Consider the following 24,479-nt stretch of genomic DNA (forward strand, 5'->3'; position numbering starts at 1 on the left):
TCAAGGTTTTATCGTCTATAAGATAAGATGATATGTGTTTTAACTGGAGAACATCTTACATCAGTTAACCAAAGAACACCTTGTGTTACAAACACATCTTTTATGGCCTTTTCTGGCATTTAAACAAATTGGTCCTTCGTTGTGATTCAGATGCAACAGCTTATTGATGTTTTTCCTACAATCACGATTTATAGTGTAAAAGAGGGACGAAAGATACCAATGGGACAGTCAAACTCATAAATCTAAAACAATTAAACTGACAACGCCATGGCAAAACATGAAAAAGACAAACAAAAAACAATACGGTACACATGACACAACATAGAAAACTAAAAAATAAACCACACGAACCCCACCAAAAACTAGGGGTGTTCTCAGGTGCTCCGGAAGGGTAAGCAGATCCTGCTCCACATGTGGCACCCGTCGTGTTGCTTATGTGGTTACAAATCCGGTAAATAGTATATTCGGTGGGTCACATTCATGAAAGGGAAGGGGATTGTAGCTACGACGTAAGGAACATATCCGATATCATTTGTGAAACGGTTATTCCATAACGGTCAACCAACTCGTGATGGTGTCCGTAAAATTTACGAAGGGATGATTTCAACTTCACCATTTGGAACTCTTGGTTTAATAGCTTCCTTGTGAGCAGCAACCCTCTATAAAAAAATCATGATAGGAAATGCAAGCACGGGAATATCGTATCAATTGGGAGATATATACTCCGTATGCAGGTGCTGCTGAAATGTTGCTATTTAGAAATGGAAAGTTCACAACTGGAAAACTGAAATCATCTCTTTTGTCGTAAAGTTTTATTTTCAACCGACCCTCATTGTCAATTTCTAGATGCAAGTCAAGATATGAAGCCGACTTAACTGTATCTGTAGTATCCTTTATCTCTAGTTCGATGGGATAGATGCGTTCCACATAGTCATCAAAGTTAAAGGATATTGCTAACTTCTTATCTTTTTTCCTAAGAAGATCCTGCATGAAGTCAGCCTCATAATAAGTCGGCAAATAGAGGTACACAGTTTGTTCCCATTGGAATGCCGATAGTTTGTTGAAAAAAAAACGTCATCCGAACGTAACAAATATGTTGTCAATCAAGAAATCAAGCATCTTGATAATATCAGTTTCAGAGAATTTTTTGTTTGAATCAGAGTGATTCTTTACAAAGTAGGATTTATCCCTCCCTAAGACAAGATACTTGTATCTACGTTGGTCATTCTTTTTTATGAAGCAAAGTAATACCAACTCTTTCAATTTGTCTTTTAGGTTGGAATGTGGAATACGTGTGTAAAGAGTAGAAAAGTCAAATGTGTTAATACTTTTAAAAGATGAAAGAGAGTTAGATTGTATCAAGGAATTGTATATTTAAATTTTAAATATACAATTCCTTGATTGTATGTACTCTAAAAGATCTTTGGAATTTTTAAGTTTCCACATCTGATCCATCTCTAGCATAGGTCAAGATCTATCTGCCCTGAAGTTCTAAGACCATTCAGGCAACCCGTTGTTAGGTGCTGTCCCTGAATTGGTAATTTGAGAAAATTTTGCAGCTATTGGTTATTATCTTGAATATTATTATAGATATAGATAAACTGTAAACAGAAATAATGTACAGTAAAGTGAGACCTAAAAATAATTCAACATGACCAAAATGGTCAATTGACCCCGTAAGGAGTTATTGCTCTTTATAGTTAATTTTTAACATTTTTTATAAATTGTGTAAAGGACTGAGTAGGTCCGGTAAGGGCCGATTTTGGCCTCATTTCAGGTTAATCTAACGAAAGATTTTGGACACTTTTTAAACACTTAATTGTCTTTTAAATTGATTCAATTGGTTTTTGTGAAAATTTGAGCTGATTAAGTAATTAAAAACGCTCCGATTCAAGTTTTTAAAAATATGAAAAATCTATCAAATATGTAAAAAAAAAAACACATCACTTTTCAGCGGATGGTTTTTGTCAAAAATGAAAGTGTCCACATCTGTGTTCATCCTCAACCTTTATATGTATATTATGTATTATCACCAAATACAACTTACATTTCAATATTATGAATGAACACGAATGCGGCCACTTTCATTTTAGAGGGAAACCGTCTAAAATTTAACTAAAATGCTAAAATTGTGAAGATTTCAGTTATTTAGCATGCATGACTTAATGATGCTAGTATCCGATATATGTGTATTGTATTGTCAAAAACAGCCCGTATTTGTGTAGCAGAAGCATTCTACTTTCCAGTAAATAGCTAAAAGGTTATATTGTTACAATTTTGTAAAACTGCTATGTTTTGGTGACAAAAAGGGACTTACTGAACCTACTCCTTTTTACAAAATATTTCGACTGTTACTACTTGGCCAAGTTCATTATAGATAGATATAATTTTAAGCAGCAAGAATGTTCAGTAAAGTAATATCTACAAACACATCACCATCACCAAAACACAATTTTTCATTAAACCATCTATGTCCTTGGTACTTTCCAGTAAATAGCTAAAAGGTTATATTGTTACAATTTTGTAAAACTGCTATGTTTTGGTGACAAAAAGGGACTTACTGAACCTACTCCTTTTTACAAAATATTTCGACTGTTACTACTTGGCCAAGTTCATTATAGATAGATATAATTTTAAGCAGCAAGAATGTTCAGTAAAGTAATATCTACAAACACATCACCATCACCAAAACACAATTTTTCATTAAACCATCTATGTCCTTGGTACTTTCCAGTAAATAGCTAAAAGGTTATATTGTTACAATTTTGTAAAACTGCTATGTTTTGGTGACAAAAAGGGACTTACTGAACCTACTCCTTTTTACAAAATATTTCGACTGTTACTACTTGGCCAAGTTCATTATAGATAGATATAATTTTAAGCAGCAAGAATGTTCAGTAAAGTAATATCTACAAACACATCACCATCACCAAAACACAATTTTTCATTAAACCATCTATGTCCTTGGTTTAATCTGAGACTACTATAACATTAGTAGTCTCAGGTTTAATATGCACATATAGACCAAGGTGAGCGACACAGGCTCTTTAGAGCCTTTAGTTTGAATCAACGGTACTCTCAGCTGAGATAAATATATTCATTTGCCGGGTTAGTTAGGTGCAGAAATATATTATCAACAGTATGTGTTTAGCCCCTGGTGTCCCTTGATGAGTCCTTGATGGTATTGCTTCACCATTCAACACTGCCAGTATATAATTTATAAAGATTCTTGTTTATTTTTATTTATTTTTTCTTCTCTCAGTAATGTCTTTTCCACCTTTCTTGTATTTATATATCTATTACAGAGCATGCCAGTTTTTACATAATGTATTGTTAAATAAGTGTATTACTTGTCACGGTAAAAGGAGACAGATTTCAACGTAAAAGAAAGTTTCTCTTGTTTCTGACTCAGTTTGTTACGGTCATACCGGCTTTGCCGATATTGTCCTATATGTTTTTTTTTTTATTTCATTGTACATTATTCACTGTATATGCTCTTTGAAGCATTTGTAGGTACCCTGCCTGCAAGTGATCCCGTTACAAAGGGGTAGTTTATATATATATATATAATCTAAAACTTAATATTTATTTCAGTAGTACAAGGACGTATATAGATATGTTAGTTTACGTCCTTGAGTTGTATCATTATGATATCGTCTTGTGATCATTTATCTGACTAAATATTGTTTAAACTATTCTTTTACTGATTGCATTTAAAAAGTAATGAACAGCTTCACTTGTCACACTAAGACCAAGGGTTTGTTTACAAATCCTTGATACGACCGAACTGTCGGTCACTGACCGTAACAGATTCCGAGTTTGAGTTAGTTTCCGTCACCGCTCCCACAATTACTGATTTAGTCATTGTACAAAATGGCATCTACTTTTTGGAGTGAATGGTTTTGGCTCCCAGAAGGAGTAACGTGGGACGATTTAAAAAGTGAAGAGAGTGATAAATATCAACCACAAGTGAAAGATTTAAGCATAGTTCTATATCTAGCAATTTTTGTGTTCTTAATACGAAAAATACTCGAACGGTAAGTGGCGTGATCTTCGGTTGCACAGCGCAAGTCCAATGTCTGCATCTTTTGTTGATTGAAATTATCATTCATACATACTTTTTTCAGTTTTGAGTAATAAATACAAGGCTTTGTATAAAATTCCACATTAATGGGATTTTTGAAAACGGTTTAAAGGAGAAAATACCAACTAAAAAGACTCATACATACATGTTTGTATCAGAAAAGAAAAATATATATTAACAAGAAAAGAACAAATACACCTATAAAAAAAATAGACATACATGTACATTTGTTGTATATATTGGGATCTGAAACATAGCATGCAAATGTTTTGGATTAAGGTTTTAACAATTAATCCATAGGGTGCAGGTATTTTTCACATTCTCATACTTCTGGAAACAACTGATTTACCCTTGTTTTTGTTATTGTGGAATGGAGCGATTTTCTCATTGGTCTTCCACTGGATTGGTATTGGGTATGTTTGCACCCTATAGGTTTGAACTCCATATGTTTACTCCCTGTTATCGTTTACATATTATTATTATTTCAATACAATTTGTATATATGTAACACTCCCAAACGTGTCCTTCCCCCAAACGTGTCCGATTCCAAACGTGTCTTTTCTCCCTAAACGTGTCCGAAATGTACAATATTTCCCAAACGTGTCGGATTTCATAACCCCCAAACGTGTCCGATAATTGTTATTCGCCAAAACGTGTCCAATATTTAACGCAAAATCGTTACACTTTAGCGCTTTTACATGTATGTCGCTGATAACGTTTACGGCAATTCTATGATGGGAGACACACGTGATGAAGTTGTCATTTATCAGATTAAGGAAGTTCGATGTAGGTTTTTAATGATTATAATAATTGCAAAATTAATCAGTTATTATAAAGTATCTTTGACTGCAGTTGGTTATTGTCCAGTTGCAAGTATTTCATATTCGTTTAGAGAGAACATACACATAGTTCTGGAGTTGAATTAATCGTTAACTTAGTGTTTTTTGTACTTTTTTTGTACTTATAAACTCCGATGATGCCTTTTATATTTATCTGAATATTGCATGGCAGGCTTTTAACAGTATTTTTTTCACTTTTGTCAATAGTTTGTGTGTATTTCAAAAGCCCATCAAATTATAAACTTGTTATCCGGGTTTTTAATAAATTTTAGGTTTCCACCATCACTAAAGACACACAATAAGAAACATAACGCCCAGTGCCAAATATATCATGCATAAGTTTTATAGATTCTTTTTATTATTACAATTTACAAACGAAATAGCCGAAATGACGCCCCCACTTTAACCCAGTTTAATTCTTCTGTTTTGAAAAAGTACTAACGTGCTTATGTATATTTTTAATGAAATGGTAAAATTAGTATACGTTAATGAAATTACAATAACCAAATAACGCTTGATATGGACATGTTTTGGGGATTGGACACGTTTGGGTGTTAGTTGAGAAATAGACGCGTTTGGGCGTTTATACAAATGACACGCTTTGGCGCAGTTTTCAACTAGACATGTTTGGGGGAATCGGACACATTTCTGAGTATTACATATATATATTTTAAAAAATATTTTAATTTTCATAAATGGCAAATTGTCAATTTTTAAATGAAATATATGCTGAGTATTCATTTTCGTGATTTATAAACATGCTAGATGAATATTTATCAAATTTGGTAATGTATGATTACTGTTTTTAATTGGTAATTTACAAAGCCAAATTTGGTATTATTATTCTTTGTTTGAAAATAAAGATTGTTGTTTTGTAGCTGTCAGATTTTTATATATATATTGCATGTAGTTAGCTTGGTATGAGTAAATTCAATGAAGATTTAGTACATTCAGCTTTTCTTCTTCAAGTCTAAGATGAATAAACATTGACTTCAATATCATTGGTACAATATATATATCAAATAATAATAAAATTGAGAATGGAAATGGGGTAATACATGTATGCCAAAGAGACAACAACAACAACCTGATTAAAGAGCAGAAAACACTGAAAGCCACCAATGGGTCTTCAAAGCAGATAGAAAAATACTGCACTGGAGGCAGGTCCCAGATCATCTTGTAAATTTTGTTTTTTTATGTTAAGTTATGTTTTTATGATGTTACTTTTTTATGAAACAATAAAAAAAATTCATAGCCATACACTTACTTCAAAACAATTAAATAATTATTCCGCTCAAAAGCAATAAAATAAATGCAAACAGACTTAAAATGCGATTCAGCAGCAAATGTGTAGGGTTTTAACGTGAATAGGACTAAAAGTGGGCCAACAGACCCAGATTACTCATTCACCTGAATTCTGTTCGTCCTAGCTACATGTAGGTCTGTTACCTAAATTTTTGCCGAGCCTGCAACTTTTGTTGCAGAAAGCTCGACATAGGGATGGTGATCTGACTATGGTGGGAAATTGGCTAACTTCTTAAAAGCTTATTATTTTAGAAGGTGGAAGACCTGGTTGCTTCATACTTTTATATATTTGTAGATGCCTCATGTTAAGTAGTTTCCGTCAGTCACATGTCCAGTGTTCTTGACTTCATTTTCATGGTTCAGTGATCATATGACTACTTGAAAAAAATGTTAAGATTTTATGTTATGTTAAATTCTCTCTTATCATAAGTTAATATAGGATAAGTATATTTGGTATGTGTGTATCTTGCCAGATCCTCATGTCCATCAGACAGTTTTCACTTGAACTCAACCTCATTTCATGGATCAGTAAGCAAGGTTTTGGTGGTCAAGACCCTATCTCAGATACTATGAGCAATAGGGCTAGTATATTTGTTGCAGAAAGCTCGACATAGGGATGGTGATCTGACTATGGTGGGAAATTGGCTAACTTCTTAAAAGCTTATTATTTTAGAAGGTGGAAGACCTGGTTGCTTCATACTTTTATATATTTGTAGATGCCTCATGTTAAGTAGTTTCCGTCAGTCACATGTCCAGTGTTCTTGACTTCATTTTCATGGTTCAGTGATCATATGACTACTTGAAAAAAATGTTAAGATTTTATGTTATGTTAAATTCTCTCTTATCATAAGTTAATATAGGATAAGTATATTTGGTATGTGTGTATCTTGCCAGATCCTCATGTCCATCAGACAGTTTTCACTTGAACTCAACCTCATTTCATGGATCAGTAAGCAAGGTTTTGGTGGTCAAGACCCTATCTCAGATACTATGAGCAATAGGGCTAGTATATTTGGTGTATTGAAGGATTGTAAGGTGTACATGTCCAACTGGCAGGTGTCATCTGACCTTGACCTCATTTTCAATTTCATAGTTCATTTGTCAAAGTTGATTTTTGGTCTTTTTTTCTAATACTGTATATATATGCAATAATTATATGTAAACTATATTTGGTGTATGACAATATTTTATGATGTACATGTCAGTCTCACAGTTTTTTTTTTTACCATGACCTCATTTTCACAGTTCCTGATCAGTTTTAAGTTTTTGTGTTTTGGACTGTTTTTTTAGAAACTATAAGCTAAAGGTCAACTATATTTAGTGAATTGAATGATTGTAAGGTGTACATATATTTCTTGTCTGTTTTATATAACCTTGACCTCATTTTATGGATCATTTTAAGTTAAGTTTATGTGATAGTTTTAGTAAAGCTTTATACATTGTATTTAGGACTAACTTTATTAAAATCAAGGGTTAATAAAGAAGGTGAGACATTTCAGCGTGTGCACTATTGTTTAAAGAATCTAGACTATTGTAAATGAAAATATTCTGCAAAATAGGGAAATGCATATGCTTTCCATTTGATACCCTTTCATATGTGTATACAAATTGTGAATTGGATGGTGAGTTGTCTCATTGGCACTCAAATTAACCACCTCTTCTTATATCTATTAAGTTAACCCGTCACATTCTTTTAATATGTGTCTGACCCAAGTCAGGAGCCTGTGGTTGTCAATTTGGTTGGTGTCTAGATCTGTAATATTAGTTTTTCATAAATTGTTTTTTTTTATAATTAGGCCCTTACTGGCCTTAGTTTTCACAATTGAATTGTTTCATATTTTGCATTCTGGGGCATTTTATAGCTGACTATACGGTATGAGTTTTGCTCTTTGTTGAAGGCTGTATGGTTGCTCATATCCATTTCATTTGAACTTTAGGTGTATAAATGTCTCATTGGCAATCATACCATATTTCCTCTTTAATGATGCATATAAATATGAATTATTGTATACTGTAAATTCAGAAATTATTGCATGCATTTATTATTGCGATTTTAATTTTTACGATTTTGAGAAAATGCAAGTTTAAATTATTGCGTTTCCAACTTAGTTCCTTTTTTTGTAATAATAAAAACCTCGTAATGATTTCTGAATTTACAGTAACCTTGAACGTGATATTCTTGTTATCCTCTTCCCAGAATTTCAATTTCATTCCCTTATGTAAATATAAGTATTATTTGTCCAAATAGTAATGAGTGTCAAATTTGAAATACAGCAGTTTGTCATTTAAATGATTTTTAAATAGTAACATCTATTGGTAGATCAAAGCTTTGAAATGGCCTGTCAGATTGGTAACTAGTTAACCTAAAATTTTTAAAACCTTTTGTACATCAGTGACAAAAATCTTGGTATTACAATTAATGAAATATATATGTCCATTCGTATGTACAAAACATGTATATACCCAATAACAGAAAGAATATATATATGATTGTTTATTTGTACTGGTAAAATTCCCAAGTTGTATCGCTAAGAGATGAAACATAGAGATCATATCAGGGAACCAGAAGGTAAAAAAAACAAAATATCCATGAATACTATATATCTCACCAAAAGAGGTGTGGTTTGTCAAACAGCTGTATTTGCAAAGTGCAACATATTAGGTGTTTTTAGTCTCAATTTTGTTTTAATTCTTACTTTATTTTGTAGTGTGTTCAAACAATGTATATGTGGTGTAAATGAAACTATTGTACGGTTATTTAATTTTATCAGAATAAATAGATATAATTTGAATTAGCATTCTTAGAACCGCATCAAGTGTTTTACCACCAGGATTTTAATTTATTATGGTCTTATTTTCTATTGTTGAAAGAAAACATCTCTTGTTTAAATATTTTTAAACTTATAAACTTAATCCTTATAAAGTTTTAGTGTGTGAACATTGAGGTGGTTGTCTGGATATTTAACTAGACAAATGTTTTGGCAAGGAATTGAAGGATAAATGTATAAGAATGATGTACTTATTTTTAGTGACTTGCAGTTTTGTATTATCAAATGACAGTGTATGAATGTTCTATTGTAGTAACAAAGGAGTAAAAGCCGCTTTTTTGTTAATCGAGATGTATTTATTTTGATAAGTCACAACGTATTCTGTTAAACATATAGTTCAAATGTAGTTTATTTGATCTGCTTACATTGCCAATAGGGTTATCCTTGTGAGCAATTGGCAGTTATTATACCAGTGCTCATCTATTTTGCAACATTCTCAAAGATTTTTTCGTATGACAAAATATTTTCTGATTAATTTTGTCGCTCTAAATTTGTAAAAATAAAACAAAAATGTGCTCATAATTGCTTTTACTTGTCATCTGTCATCTGAACTTTTCAAAGATCTTCTCCTCTAAACCTCAGAACCAATTTCAACCAAACTTTTGAAGAATGCCGGTATACTATAAAGTTAGTGCGTATAAATTGTTTTCTGTCAGTCAACAAACATTAAAGTCATGGCTCAAATCAAAGATTTATATATACTAGTATCTGTGCTCAAATTAATATATTGGAAAATTTAGTGTCATGTTGATTTTATAGTCAAAGCCTTTGAACTGTTTTAAGACCCTGTCATCATCATCATAAGTATTTATTTAATAAATAAACCACTGTGTACGTACATGTATGTCACATATATTAAAATTTAAAAAGATAAAAAGAATTGTCACTTTGTTCAAATGTGCATCTTCAATAGAGTTACAACCTCCCTATATATTAAAGTAGGTTACTTTATTCTATTTTTATGTATTTTTACCTCTATTCTAATTATACACTGTATAAGTGTGAGGTCTACAGACTACATCTATCTTGTATAGCTCTATCCTACAAATGGTCTTGCATTGTATGCCTCCTTCGACTATATTGGATGTATATTTGAGTCCATCTTCATAATTTATTTCCACCTAAAGGAGATTGACAAAATGCATATAAGTTATGTACAATTATAAAATTTTGAAATTATATAATAGAATGTCACTGTTAGATCAAGAATACATTTTATACACCTCATTGATATTTATCATAAATCTTTTATAGATTTATTTTTAGATGTGACTATTGAGAATTTAGATTTTTTTTAACTACAGTTTCATTTTCTTTTATTTTCAGATTTTTGTTTACAAAGATAGGAGAATATTTTTGTATTAGAGACAGAGTTCCCAAAAAAGCACCAAAAAATAACTTATGTGAGGAAAGTTATAAAATACGTAAATTTCCTAAAGAGGATGCATTACTGGTAAGTTAAGATTAAAGGGCATATATATGTGAAACAGGTACAACACATAAAGGTTTCAATAGAAAACAATTGAACTTTAGTAGATTTAAAGCAGTTAGAATTGCCCATAACCCAATTATTTATAAGGCTGATTTTGGACCATTTTAATACATGTAACGTTTATCCTGATTGATTTTCAAAAGACTGGATTTTACATTGTCATAATTAAATGACCAGAAGTTTTATCAATAACAAAGATATATCCTTGTTTGTCTGTGTGTCACTGTATATCCATCTAGACAAGATGCATGACATAACTCAAGTTTTTTAAATGATTCTAGATGGAATTTATACACAATATAATATATTATACTCCAAAAACCTTAACTTTATTCATGTGAGAAATTCATTCATTGATAATGGATTGTTGACCTTTATTTCTCTTTCTCTCTGTTGAACCAATATTTCATTTGATTTTTTAAAGTTTTTTAACTTTTTGTATTTCAATTCGAAATGTTAAGTATTTTTACTGAAACAACACATATATGACTTGTAGTTGGGGGTGCTTGACCTGACAAACTACTTCATATTGGACAAACAACTTCATAAAGTGACTCATAGATGTATGTTAAGAAATCATATTATTATATGAAATAACAACAATTTCATAAATAAACCATATCATTTCCTGTTTTTCTACACAGATATTTTGACCTGATAACTTAAGGTGTGACTGGTCAAGTTTAAATAAGATAGCCAGTGTCCAATATTAGATTAGTTTGCATAGGATTTAACATTATCTTATGGATCTTGTTAGTCGTAAAGGAAGTTAAATATATCAAATCTGTTATTCTTTGTACATGTAGGTACATATCTCCTACATTAGTTTAGATAGGTTTAATTGTATGTCAAGGTATCATATGCATAAGAATGTCACATTACAGTTGTAGAAGAACTAGATTTACTGCAATGTATGACCCTGTTTCAAATGCCTAGTCAATTATCGAGGCTGATTGGGTGTTATAAGTAAAAAACTGTTTAAAAAAACAGTAGTACTGAAAATATTGAGTAGTTAATTGTTGCTTGTGTAAGACCATGTGACAGATAGCTAGTCTGAAGGGGAAAATATTCTTAAATTGCTGAAAATTCTTGATGTGATTTATAATTGGATTTAGGTAAAAAAAAAATGATATCTTCAACCCCTTATAAAGCTTTCATAACAGTGAGTGTTAATCCAAATTCATATCTCCTGTGATATTTTGTGATACAGTGTAATTTGTTATTTTGCACTTATTTCCTATATAGTCGTTAGTGGCTAACGTCTGAACAATACTTTTTACAAATCACAACAAGATTAAATACCACACAGACCTTTCTACTTAAATCGATTTTAGAAATTGTTGCGTGTGTTCTTGAAAACTGAGACTTGTGACACATTTCACTGCCTGATATGGGCCAAAAGGTCCTTAAACAGGCTTTGAGACATCAGAGCAATCTAATAAATCTTGTGAATTTGAAGTTTTCTATACAAAATTCATTTGTACTTTTATTCTAGGCTATCATATTTAGTTTTCTTAATAGAGATAATTGTAAAAAATCTTCAAATAAAGTTTGTAACTGTTCAAGTATTTAATTCACACTTGCAATTGAAATTTTATAATTGCACATTTAAATTTTGATGACACTTAATTTGCAGTAATTATATAATTACATGTATTATATAAATGATTACTTTTGATGAAGGAAGACTTTGCTCATGTCATTTTGGTCTCTTGTGGATGTTTGTCTCATTGGGAATCATACCACATCTTTTTTTATAGTCGACTTAGAATTAGATTTTACAAAGCGTTTATCCAACCAATAATGTTAGTAGTCCCTAACCAACTGAAGGGGACTATTGATTACAACTGAGTCTTTCAAATTGTTGGAGAAATATTGATATCTTCTGTTATCTTAGGTTTATAGTCTAAATATATGAAGTTACAGAATGATTATGAGGTTTTATTAGTTTGAGCGCTGAAGAATAAAGGCAACAGTAGTATACCTCGAAATTCATAAATCAATTGAGAAAAAGACAAATCCTGGTTTCAAACTAAAACTAAGGGAAACACATCAAATTTAAGAGGAGAACTTAAGGTTATTGGTCTGACATGAAAAAATCACATTTTTGTTTTACCCTCGTCTGTCTGTACATCCATACGTCCCATAATTGGTTTCAGGTTTAACTTTATATTGCCTCAAACAAATAATATAAAACTTAGACACAATGCTAAAATACAGATCAATTTTGGTGGTGTCACTTTTACCGTTTTAGATTTATGCCCCTTTACAAATGGAAATTGGTTAATTTTCTGTTTCCATTCTCTAAATTTAGTTTGCCTTAAAACCAAATGTTATGAAACTTATACACTATTTGCTTGTTACCTTAAAACCACTGCCTTAAAACACAGACCCAGTTTGAAATTTTGGTGGAGTCACTTTTACTGTTCTAGAGTTAGTTATGTCCCTCTCCAATTGGAAATATTGCTGAATTTTTCTTTCTGTTCTCTCACTTTAGTTTGTCTCAACCAAATGTTATGAAACCTACACAAAAAAACAGATCAATTTTGGATTTAGGTGTCGTCACTTAAACTGTTTTCAAGTTGAAATGTATTCCTTTCTTCAAATGGAAAAAAACAGCAATTTTCAGTTTCCATCCTCTAATTAAATTTGCCTCAACTAATTTTTATGAAGCCTACACATCATAATGCTTATTGTAACAAAACTCAGATCAAGTACAAATTTGGAAAGTGTCACTTTTACAGATCTTGAGTTATGTCCCTTTATAACATTATATGCAGGCAGGGGCATCATCTGTGTCCCATGGACACATTTCCCATTTATTTCATCATGCTTATATTTCATTGTAAACATCTTCATTCTTAATATGCATGTAATATATTGCCACCGGAAGTAAAGCACCTCTCTACATGAATATTTTAAACCCGGAAGCCAATGCTGTAGAGATCTTTATATTCTAGAACTTTTAAATGGATCAAAGACCCATGATACTAGATCTAGATAATCAATCAATATGTTGATTAGAATCTGAATGTTTTTTGTGTAAAAATTACTGTTGTGAATGTACAGTTTTAACATTAGAGTTTTAACAATTTATGCAGGCTCACATTGACTAGTTAAAGTCCTAGCTGTAATATTTCTGGTTGTATTTATGAAAATCGTACATTTTGTTTAACAGTCTACAGGCTACAGTTATTGGACATGTATATGTGTATCAAACGTGGAAAATTGTCTTTTAATTGATTAGTTTAATTATAGAAAAAGTTCCCCCTTGAATATGGTATTGATTGGTTTACTGCATGCATGTACACAGAAGGAAGGCATTAAGTATCTTGACAATAATTTTGAAAATGGGAATCCTGCATGACTTCATGTTGGAATGGTTTTCATTATAGAAAATAAACTTATTGATCTGTTTACTTCATCTTCTTACTTAACAACTGTTCTAGAAATATGGATAGTGCATGACTTCATTATTATTTCTGAAAGATACTGTATACAAATGATAATTAAAATATTGACCTTGATTAAAGTTTTATATAAGGTACATAAATGTAGTTTTTCTGAAAAGACTTTACAGTAGCAGTAATACAATGTAATACTACAACAAAAGAAGATTAAGGTTCATACTTCAAGTTTAAGAATCAAAGAGTCCAAAATCTTCATACAATTTCTGTAAAAAAACATTTGATTTAAAATAATGAAACCCACTTAAACATATTTATCGGTAATTCGTATATTTTCCCTTTGATCTTACTGCCTAATATTTTCGAGTATCAACGCACTGGCTGTATCACTGACAATATTAGGCAATACATTGCGTGATGTCATACATTGCGTGACGTCATAATTACCAATAAACAAAATAATAGGTAGTTTCGTTTTTGATACTGACTATGTCATGGGGAATATCTTAACTCGCCCTAACGGGCTTGTCTAGATATTCAACATGATATAGTCAGTATCAAAAACTCAACTACCTATTATTCTATATATATATGTTGAAATTGCAGTTATTACTCTCTTCTACCAAGATCTGATAAAAATGATATTGGGCATTGTTTTATTTGTATAATATTAAAATGAAATTGTACAGTCCATCTTTTATCCTTCAGCCCCTTATATATTTGGACAAAACTCTTGACTTCGAAATGTGTATGTTTTTTTTCAAATTTGTGATGATTGGTTGCTGTCTCATCAACAAATGCCCTACATCTTCTTTCACTAGAATTTTTAGTATATTGGGACTGTTATTGGGATTATGACTTGAAATTTATATTAGAATAATTCCATTATCCTGAAATACATAAATATTGAATATAGATCCCATCCTTTAGACAATGTTAGATGCACATTTGACTCTGTTGTTCAAAAGAAGATCAATTCAAATAGATCAATGTTGATACATAAAAAGTTATTTTTGGAATTTGTGATTTGATGACAATAAATATGATAAAGGCAGATAAATCATTAGAAAGTTTGTTTAGAATAGGATATAGGGTTGAATAAGGCCATTACTTTGACTTGCTCATTTTAATTCTTAATTTAAAGTATAAAATAGTATTAACATCCTATATTTTAGAATTTTTAATGGAGAACAGACACCTTCCTGTCTCAGATATCCGGAATAGTTACAATGGAAGGGATTTTTAGCTCTTTATTATTCAAAGTTGTATTTTAATTTAAAAAGTAATAAAAAATGTTCAATATTATTATGCTTGAATTTATTTTGGATAAACATTTTGTAGTCAAGTCTCTCAATTCTTGCATCAAACTTTAAAGCCAAATAGTATCTTTCTGTTTGTGAAACCTGAGAAAACATTTGTAAAATAAAGTTACTTCTAAAGCAAGTGCTTGTGTGGTGCCTTCAAATCAACATTTATTTTATATTGGATTTAACTATGGGTTAACTGTCACCATATGTAAAAATTTGTGTGAAATTCATGAATATAAATTGATACTCAGATAACATCAGTTTTATATATAGGTAAAGAGGTCAAGAATTCCATATCTACACATGTGATAAGGGGTCGAGGGATAAAATACAGTTAGTTATATATAACTAGGTCCTTTCTCATTTGTGACATTATCCAGTTCATTTGTTTCCAAATATAAAGGCTGGTACACACAACAAGATGTGTATTATTAAACTCTCTTGTACATGTGTCAATTTTATCTTATCTGATTGAAAACAAATATTTATATTCCTCAAGCTTTTTCCCCATCCAAACAGTTTCAACAATGGAAATTGAAGTAGTTTTATAGTACGTGTATCTGTAATAGGGTATGTTTGACAAAGTTGAGAAAGGAAGCTTAAAAAACTTTTCTTCAAATTTTTATCTGAATTTTCTTTCCAAAAACAAAGTTTTTTCACATCTCTTTTTTGTTAAGTCCCTCAATCGAGACCAGTAGACCAGACTGTCCTTAAAATTATTTAGAGGCCTTGTCTTCTTTTAAGGTAACCATTTAAGATAACACATTAAGGCAAATTTGTCAAAGTGCTAGCAATATAGAAATTAGGAGATCATGTGAATTTGTAAATTTATGAGACAACAACTAAAACATATTAAAAGTCATGAACTGTATACATAAGGTGTTTTAAACATTATATCTAATCTTGGTTTACTAATGAGCTTAAAAACTCTAAATGTTTACAATAAATAAAGTCAATGATATTAATCCAGGAAAAGTGCTGAATGTTTTTGTTCCAAAAGGTTATTCCTGACCAAGTTCAAGGTTAAATACCAAGCTTAACTAAGGAGACAAATTTGGTCTTGTTTATTTAATTGTCATAAATAAATAGGATAACTAGGGCAGATTATCACTTTGAAGTATTATTTAAATCTCATCTGGCCAATTTCTTGGTTCATAGCAGAGATGTCCTAATTATACGACCGCAAAATTTGAAAAATTTTTCGTCGTATATTGCTATCATACTGGCGTCGTCGTCGTCGTCGTCCGAATACTTTTAGTTTTCGCACTCTAACTTTAGTAAAAGTGAATAGAAATCTATGAAATTTTAACACAAGGTTTATGACCACAAAAGGAAGGTTGGTATTGATTTTGGGAGTTTTGGTCCCAACATTTAAGGAATTGGGGGCCAAAAAGGGCCCAAATAAGCATTTTCTTTGTTTTCGCACTATAACTTTAGTTTAAGCTAATAGAAATCTATGAAATTTTGACACAAGGTTTATGACCACAAAAGAAAGGTTGGGATTGATTTTGGGAGTTTTGGTTTCAACAGTTTAGGAATTAGGGGCCAAAAATGGGCCCAAATAAGCATTTATCTTGGTTTTTGCACCATAACGTTAGTATAAGTAAATAGAAATCTATGAAATTTAAACACAAGGTTTATGACCATAAAAGGAAGGTTGGTATTGATTTTGGGAGATTTGGTCCCAACAGTTTAGAAATAAGGGGCCCAAAGGGTCCAAAATTAAACTTTGTTTGATTTTATCAAAATTGAATAATTGGGGTTCTTTGATATGCTGAATCTAACTGTGTATGTAAATTCTTAACTTTTGGTCCCGTTTTCAAATTGGTTTACATTTAGGTCCAAAGGGTCCAAAATTTAACTTAGTTTGATTTTGACAAAAAATGAATCGGTTGGGTTCTTTGATATGCTGAATCTAAAAATGTACTTAGATTCTTGATTATTGGCCCCGTTTTCAAGTTGGTCCAAATCGGGGTCCAAAATTAAACTTTGTTTGATTTCATCAAAAATTGAATATATGGGGTTCTTTGATATGCCAAATCTAACTGTGTATGTAGATTCTTCATTTTTTGTCCTGTTTTCAAATTGGTCTACATTAAAGTCCAAAGGGTCCAAAATTAAACTTAGTTTGATTTTAACAAAAATTGAAATCTTGGGGTTCTTTGATATGCTGAATCCAAACATGTTCTTAGATTTTTGATTATGGGCCAAGTTTTCAAGTTGGTCCAAATCAGGATCTAAAATTATTATATTAAGTATTGTGCAATAGCAAGTCTTTTCAATTGCACAGTATTGCGCAATGGCAAGAAATATCTAATTGCACAATATTGTGAAATAGCAAATTTTTTTTTAATTACAGTTATCTTTCTTTGTCCAGAATAGTAAGCAAGAAATATCTAATTTCACAATATTGTGCAATAGCAAGAATTTTTTTTAATTGGAGTTATCTTTCTTTGTCCAGAATCAACAAGAAATATCTAATTTCACAATATTGTGCAATAGCAAGAATATTTTTTAATTGGAGTTATCTTTCTTTGTCCAGAATCAACTTAAATCTTTGTTATATACAATATACAATGTATATTCACTTTTTACTACCAACTGATAAATTAAAATAATCTTTACCATTCAGTGATAACAAGCAGTTTTTTTTACATCTTAATATATTATGATGTATTTAAATGAGTAGTTATTGTTGCAAACTCCATTAGAAATTTTAATTGAGATTAGTTTTGGAATAAGGGAAAGGGAGATGTGATTAAAAAAATTGGGTTCAATTTTTCTCATTTGAAATTTCATAAATAAAAAGAAAATTTCTTCAAACATTTTTTTGAGAGGATTAATATTCAACAGCATAGTGAATTGCTCTAAGAGAAAACAAAAAATTTAAGTTCATTAGAACACATTAATTCTGTGTCAGAAACCTATGCTGTGTCAACTATTTAATCACAATCCAAATTTAGAGCTGAATCCAGCTTGAATGTTGTGTCCATACTTGCCCCAACCGTTCAGGGTTCAACCTCTGCGGTCGTATAAAGCTGCGCCCTGCGGAGCATCTGGTTATATATATAATATCATGAATATTGAGATTAAGGAGATGAAAAACCATGCTGACCAGTTATATTGAAAATGTATCTCTCTGTATTACTGCTTTGTACCTGTATTGACAGTTGTGTGTTGATGTATTTCCAACACATACAATTATGAATCTTTTTAAGTGCTATTCTTCATAAAGGCAGAGCTCTTTATAATTGGTAGAAATTTATTAATTGGATACATGCATGAGAGTTCAACATGCAAATCACTCCTAATAAGGCTTTCGTTGAATATAGTGCTTCTGAATAAAAATATATAATTGTTGTGTGAGAAGTATCCACACAAATTAAGTAGTCTCTTGCGGAAATAGTTTGCTTTTATGAACAATAATATGTAGTTAGCTAGAACTATTTTGTCAGAAATTCAATTACATTTTTGTCTCTCGCTAGCCAGCTGTCTTCATTATTGAGCACTATTAATGTTTAATGACAGGCTAAGAATTACTTGTTTGTTAAAATGTTATTACTGTGATTTTTTAGATAGACAGAAATGAAATGCTGAAGTCAATGAACAAAGTTTTGCATAATTTTGATATTTGAATATCTTTCTATTATTATTTTATTGTCACAAAGGAGATGGTTAAAATTTGCAGTCAATTTTTAATAACAAACATAATTCCCACATGAATTCAATGCTTTCAATTTTAAGAATATAAAAAAATGTATTCAAGCTACATGTAAATAAATCTTTATGTTCAGTTTTACATTTATAATCTAAGGCTTCTTGTTTTACTTTATAAAAGGTCTATATCTATGGAGTATCTTATGATCAAACTTAATCTCCTTCTTTATTTAACCGGAAGAAAATCTATAAATAATCTGCTTCCTTAGGTTATTTTAATATTACCCTAAAACATGCACATCTCAGTATACATGTTGATTCTAAACTTTTATTTTTATGTCAATGCCGTCTTATGTTGGACATTATACTGTAGACTTATTTACACCTTATGTAAGAATCCGGGGTTTTGATTGGTTGAAAGCTAGTGTATTTTTCACCAATTTACTATTATCAAATGAATATCGTTCATTTTTTACACCGCCGGGGTATTTTTTAAAAGGATATGCCTTTTTTACCCTTATACCGTGGTATTTGCCAAAAAATACTCTATCTGACTGGAAGCTTGTAACGTCACGATCATCAATGCGTTTTAGTAACTTAACATTTGGTGTAATTAAACAGATATATATCATGTTCTTTAGGGGTATTTGCAAAAAATACCAGTCTTGAGAATGAATTTCCCTCGCCTTGTGGCTCGTGAAATTTAACATTCTCTCGACTGGTATTTTTCGCAAATACCCATTCTTAACATGATATATCTGTTCAATAGTATTACCCTTCTCTGTCATTCTGCCATTCCACAACAAACAGTTATACTGACCTTTTTTCTAAGCTTTAACATATTGAGCTGATTTCTAGTATGTGATTTTACAATGATGAGTTACAGATCCAGTGTATAATTTGTTCAACTTCTCTGTTTTTTTACCAATTCTCATATTTTTTAGGTCTATATGTTATGTAATTGGAAGAAAAGTGAGTTCAAGTGACATTATTTCATGATACAAAATACAATGCTTTACCACACTTGACAACAAAGAGATCTCTTCATTGCTGATCTCCATCTCAAAGTCATAGTCAGACAATCTTCAATAGCCAAGGGTAACCATCTTGTCCCCTATCCAAAAAGGTTGTCAGGCTTCACATGTATAAAATTATTTCAGGATGTACATATCAGTCTGATATCTCCTGTTAGTCCTGTATCACTGGCAAGTCTAAAGACATTTTAGTGTGTGAACTTTTTTTGTATACATTTGTAGTTTAAGAGTTATTATATTTTATTGTTTATTTTTTTCAGCAATTATCTAAACAAACAGATTTGTCTGTAAGACAGATAGAAAGATGGTTTCGTGTTCGAAGAAATCAAGACCGTCCCAGTATGATGTGTCGCTTCACAGAGGCAGCGTAAGTTTTGATATATTTTAAAAACATGCTTGCATTTCAAATAACTGGTTGTGAATCTACAAGTTATCTCTTCTAGTCGGGGATTCAGATGCATCTTGTAGATAGACGTTAAATTAGAATACAGTTTTAATAGAGCACTGCCTATTTTATTCACAGTACTGGTATAAAGTGAGATTGGGAAACCTGGAGTCTAAATGAGTACTTTTAAAAAATATTCTTCTCTGAGACAACAAGCCAATATTTATGTTGCCTAATCTTTTGTATACAACATGTAACGAAATAAGAGATCACACAGTTTCTGCAGATACAGGACCAACAAATTATCACCTCGACCTTCAGATTCATAGCCTTATAGATCCTAATAACAAGCATGCTTTAAAGAAATTTTGAGAACTTGCTGTATAGCTTTCAACATGAGCAAAAATCATTCTTTAAAATTAGCTAACAAAGGCGTCAATGTGACAAAACCTTAAAAAAATCTTGAACAGTTACAGATGAAATAAGCCAACAGAATCTATGCTTTAAAAAATGAATGACTAACTAGTAAAGGAGACAGCAATCATGAATCAGTTTATATTAATATTTTCATAAATTTCTCTTGCAGATGGAGGTTTACCTTCTATTTTAGTATCTTTATGTATGGTTTATGGGTTTTATGGGATGTAAGTATGACATAATCATTTAGATATTTAAAACAACTGATTTATAAAACAACCAATGAAAAATGAATAGCATGAGGCTTTTTCACAAAAAAAATCTTATTACTTAAATTGATCATACATGTAAAATAAACTGAAATGTTTCTAATTTATGATTTTCTGATTGTATTGTCAAAAGTGTTGCAGAGATATGAACATGTATTAAGAGAATAAATGCCATATATATTTCAAAGACAATTATAATGTCAATATTTAAATGATATTCACCTTCCTGAATAATTCTGTACATGGACATATGCTTAACCTCGTTTCGATTTGTTGTAAATGATGCCTCATGTGAGGCCTTTAAAGTAATATAAAGTTTCTATGTTTCAAAAAGTTTCAAGGCAATAGGTGCGTAGAATCTTGGCACTGTCCAGCTGATTATGCATATATTTAAAGCTATTCTCCACCTGTATTTTCTGAGCACCTCAATATAAGTGTGTTGATGAGAACATTATTTAGATTCTATCAAAGGCCCATATCAAGCAACTGTTAATAAGATTTGTCGTATAAATGAGGATACTCATGTCCAAAATTATTTATATTTTCCAGAAAGAATGGTTTGCAGATTCTACTTATTGCTGGAAAGGTTATCCTTATCATGTAAGTATTGTTATGACCCCTGCTGTAGCTTATTGAGTTGTGGGATTTTATACATAAAACAGGGGTGATTTTCCAGTTTTCAGACAATATCTCTTCAAATAGTCCAGTCAATCTAACATAAATTTGACCCTAAATAACCTTACAGTAATTGCAACTGAAGATTTTTAAGTTTAAATCTTTAGCATTATAACTCAAATATACACAGAAAAAAGTCCCACAAAATATAACTTAAGGAAGACTAAAAAATAGTGATTTTAAAATTACAATGCAGATTTGCATTGAAATGGGAGATAACTTTGCAAAAAAGGGCAGAAATATCAATAAAAAATTATAACTTTATTGCTTCTGTTCAGCAGAATATATTGATTCTGGATATCTTAGTTATCTGTAGAGTATAAAAAACAACTCTTAAGGTGTTTTCATATCTTGTATCAAACTACAACCTAAATTTCTTAATTCATTAGTTGACCTTTTATTAAATTTTACAACATGTCAAAGTAAAGAATCTAAAATTAAATAAAATCAATTTAGCATATATTGTTCTTTTTGTGGTTTAAAGTTACTTTCAACAAGATAGATGATGACAAAATATGATTTACAGATATAAACAATACCAAATTTTCACATTATTTTTTCAAAATAGTCACAAAGCCACAAATTTGCAATTTCTTGAATGAAAAATACTTTTTTTTTTAAATATACTAGTAACACTTCTGTTTTGTACATTTCATGAGCAAAAGATGATATAATTTAGTAAAATACAAACTTATAACCCCATCAAAGTATCATGCTTTACATGAATTTTAAGAAAATCAACCAAAACCTGACAAAGTGCAGAGTTATCTTCCCTTTCCAATGTTAGTGTTCATAGGAAATTGAAAATGCTGATTTTGAGTTTTCCTCAAGTTAAATTTTATGGGACTTTTTTTCTGTGTATATTTGGGACTTAATGCTATAGATTAGAACTAAAACATTTTCTGTTGCAATTAGTTTGAGGTTAAACCTTAGTTTGAGAGGTTAAACTTTAGTTTGACTAGACTAAAAGTGTTTTGAGCAGTATTCATTAAACTTAGTTGACTGATTTATATGTATTAAGATAACATACATTGAGTTTGCATAAATTTCTGATATGACATTTAGAAACCTACATCCTGTTTTCTGATACTCTAAACTATGAGCAGGTGCATGTTAAGCACATCATCAGAGGCATTCTTATTACTAGTTCAACACAATGATTCCTTGTAAAAAAAGAACTCTTCTTGGAAGATTTGACAGAAAGCTTTCCAACTCTGTAGTATTGTTGTTAATATCAAGTGTATTTATGATTTCAGTATCTGTCCTCTGGAATATATTGGTATTATCAAATAGAGATGTCCTTTTACTGGTCATTACTGTTTTCACAGTTTTTTGATGTAAAGAGAAAAGTAAGTATTCTATTGTATTTATCAAACATAAATACAGCAGTCTTTAATATTTTTATCAGTAACTTAAAACATCATAGTGTTAAAATCAAGAATGGAAATATGTCAAAGAGACAACAACCTGACTAAAGAGCAGATAACCTATGTCCATACACGAAACATGTTGTTCAAATTTTAATTGACCAAGTTCGCCAGTTGTACTGCTGAAGATTGCTGGTTTTCTCAAGTCAATCTGGCTTCCTCCACAAATAAAAACTGATCGCCACTATATAGTCAATAGTGCTGAAAATGACATTAAAAACCAGCAAGCAATCAATCAATCCATTAAAGTGATAAATAACAAGGATTTTTTTCACCTTACATTGATAGGCATAAATGTACACAATGGCCTTAGCTGTTTTTGTATTGATATATGAGGAGTACATTCACATCATGTCTAGAATGGGAAGGATTAAGAATAGGATTTGAATCTCTTTTTATCTTGATATATATTTGATTGATTGAGTTTTAGAATTCTGAACTCATTAATGCAAATCCCACACCTTATTTTGCTTTTTAATTGGTATAAATACATATCTTCTAAAGAAAAAAACACACTGCATTGTAAATTTGCAAAAGATTTGTTATCTCTTAAAGCCTTTTAAATTGCTTGCAAATGCATTTGATTTCACAGAGTCATTCATTATTTGAAAACGACATGTAATTTGAATAGATATCACATGTATATTGGTTATTATTTGTGATTACAGGATTTTTGGGAAATGTTTTTTCACCATCTAGCTACCATATTTTTACTGACTTTTTCATGGAGTTTAAATTTTACACGAGTTGGAACTTTAGTTTTAGTGATACATGATGCAGTAGACTTTTGGTTAGAGGTAAGTTTACTTTTAGTTCTAGTTTGGATATAAAGTATAATGCGTGATGCTTATTCAAAGAAAGACACATTTTGTGTCTATTGAAATTTTCAACATTATATTCATCATCTATTGCATAACACTTCTTAAGGGCATACGATACAGTTTTGATCCTGTATTTACAAGTTCATGAAAATTTGCATATAGGCTATTTTTTACCGGATTAAATCAAATATGTAATAAAAAATATACCTTCATGTGCTACTTTTTGAGTAAAATGAGGTCGAAATTTTGTATATTTGCTCGAAATTCAGATTTGTGGCCGTAATTTCTTTTCGAAAGAAAGACATAACTTTTTTGTTATAAAAGATAAAAACAAATTGTTTTTTGTTAAATATCGGTAATTTCTGTATTTTATTAATATCATTAAAAAATATGCATTTTTTATTCAGAAATAACTCATATTTATCAAATGTTCATGAATTGAGGAAAAAACGTAATTTTTTTACTGCATGTTTATCACAATTAAAAAAAATCCTCTATTTACCAGACCTGCCAACTTTTGAAAATCTCCATG

At 30.7% G+C, this 24,479-nt stretch overlaps 1 protein-coding gene across 1 annotated transcript in view; it reads left to right on the plus strand.

Annotated features, from left to right (window-relative positions):
- Positions 1–3,821: 3,821 nt before the first annotated feature.
- LOC134706851 (ceramide synthase 6-like) overlaps positions 3,822–24,479 on the plus strand; it is a 34,429-nt gene continuing 13,771 nt past the window's right edge. Inside the window, exons 1-7 of the mRNA XM_063566167.1 lie at positions 3,822–4,037; positions 10,383–10,509; positions 20,214–20,320; positions 20,925–20,982; positions 21,574–21,624; positions 22,956–23,048; positions 23,795–23,923. Coding sequence (XP_063422237.1) covers positions 3,874–4,037; positions 10,383–10,509; positions 20,214–20,320; positions 20,925–20,982; positions 21,574–21,624; positions 22,956–23,048; positions 23,795–23,923 — 729 coding nt within the window. The 5' untranslated portion in view covers positions 3,822–3,873. The remainder of the gene's footprint in view (positions 4,038–10,382; positions 10,510–20,213; positions 20,321–20,924; positions 20,983–21,573; positions 21,625–22,955; positions 23,049–23,794; positions 23,924–24,479) is intronic.

Source organism: Mytilus trossulus, chromosome 2, assembly GCF_036588685.1.
Source record: "Mytilus trossulus isolate FHL-02 chromosome 2, PNRI_Mtr1.1.1.hap1, whole genome shotgun sequence".
NCBI lineage: Eukaryota > Metazoa > Mollusca > Bivalvia > Mytilida > Mytilidae > Mytilus > Mytilus trossulus.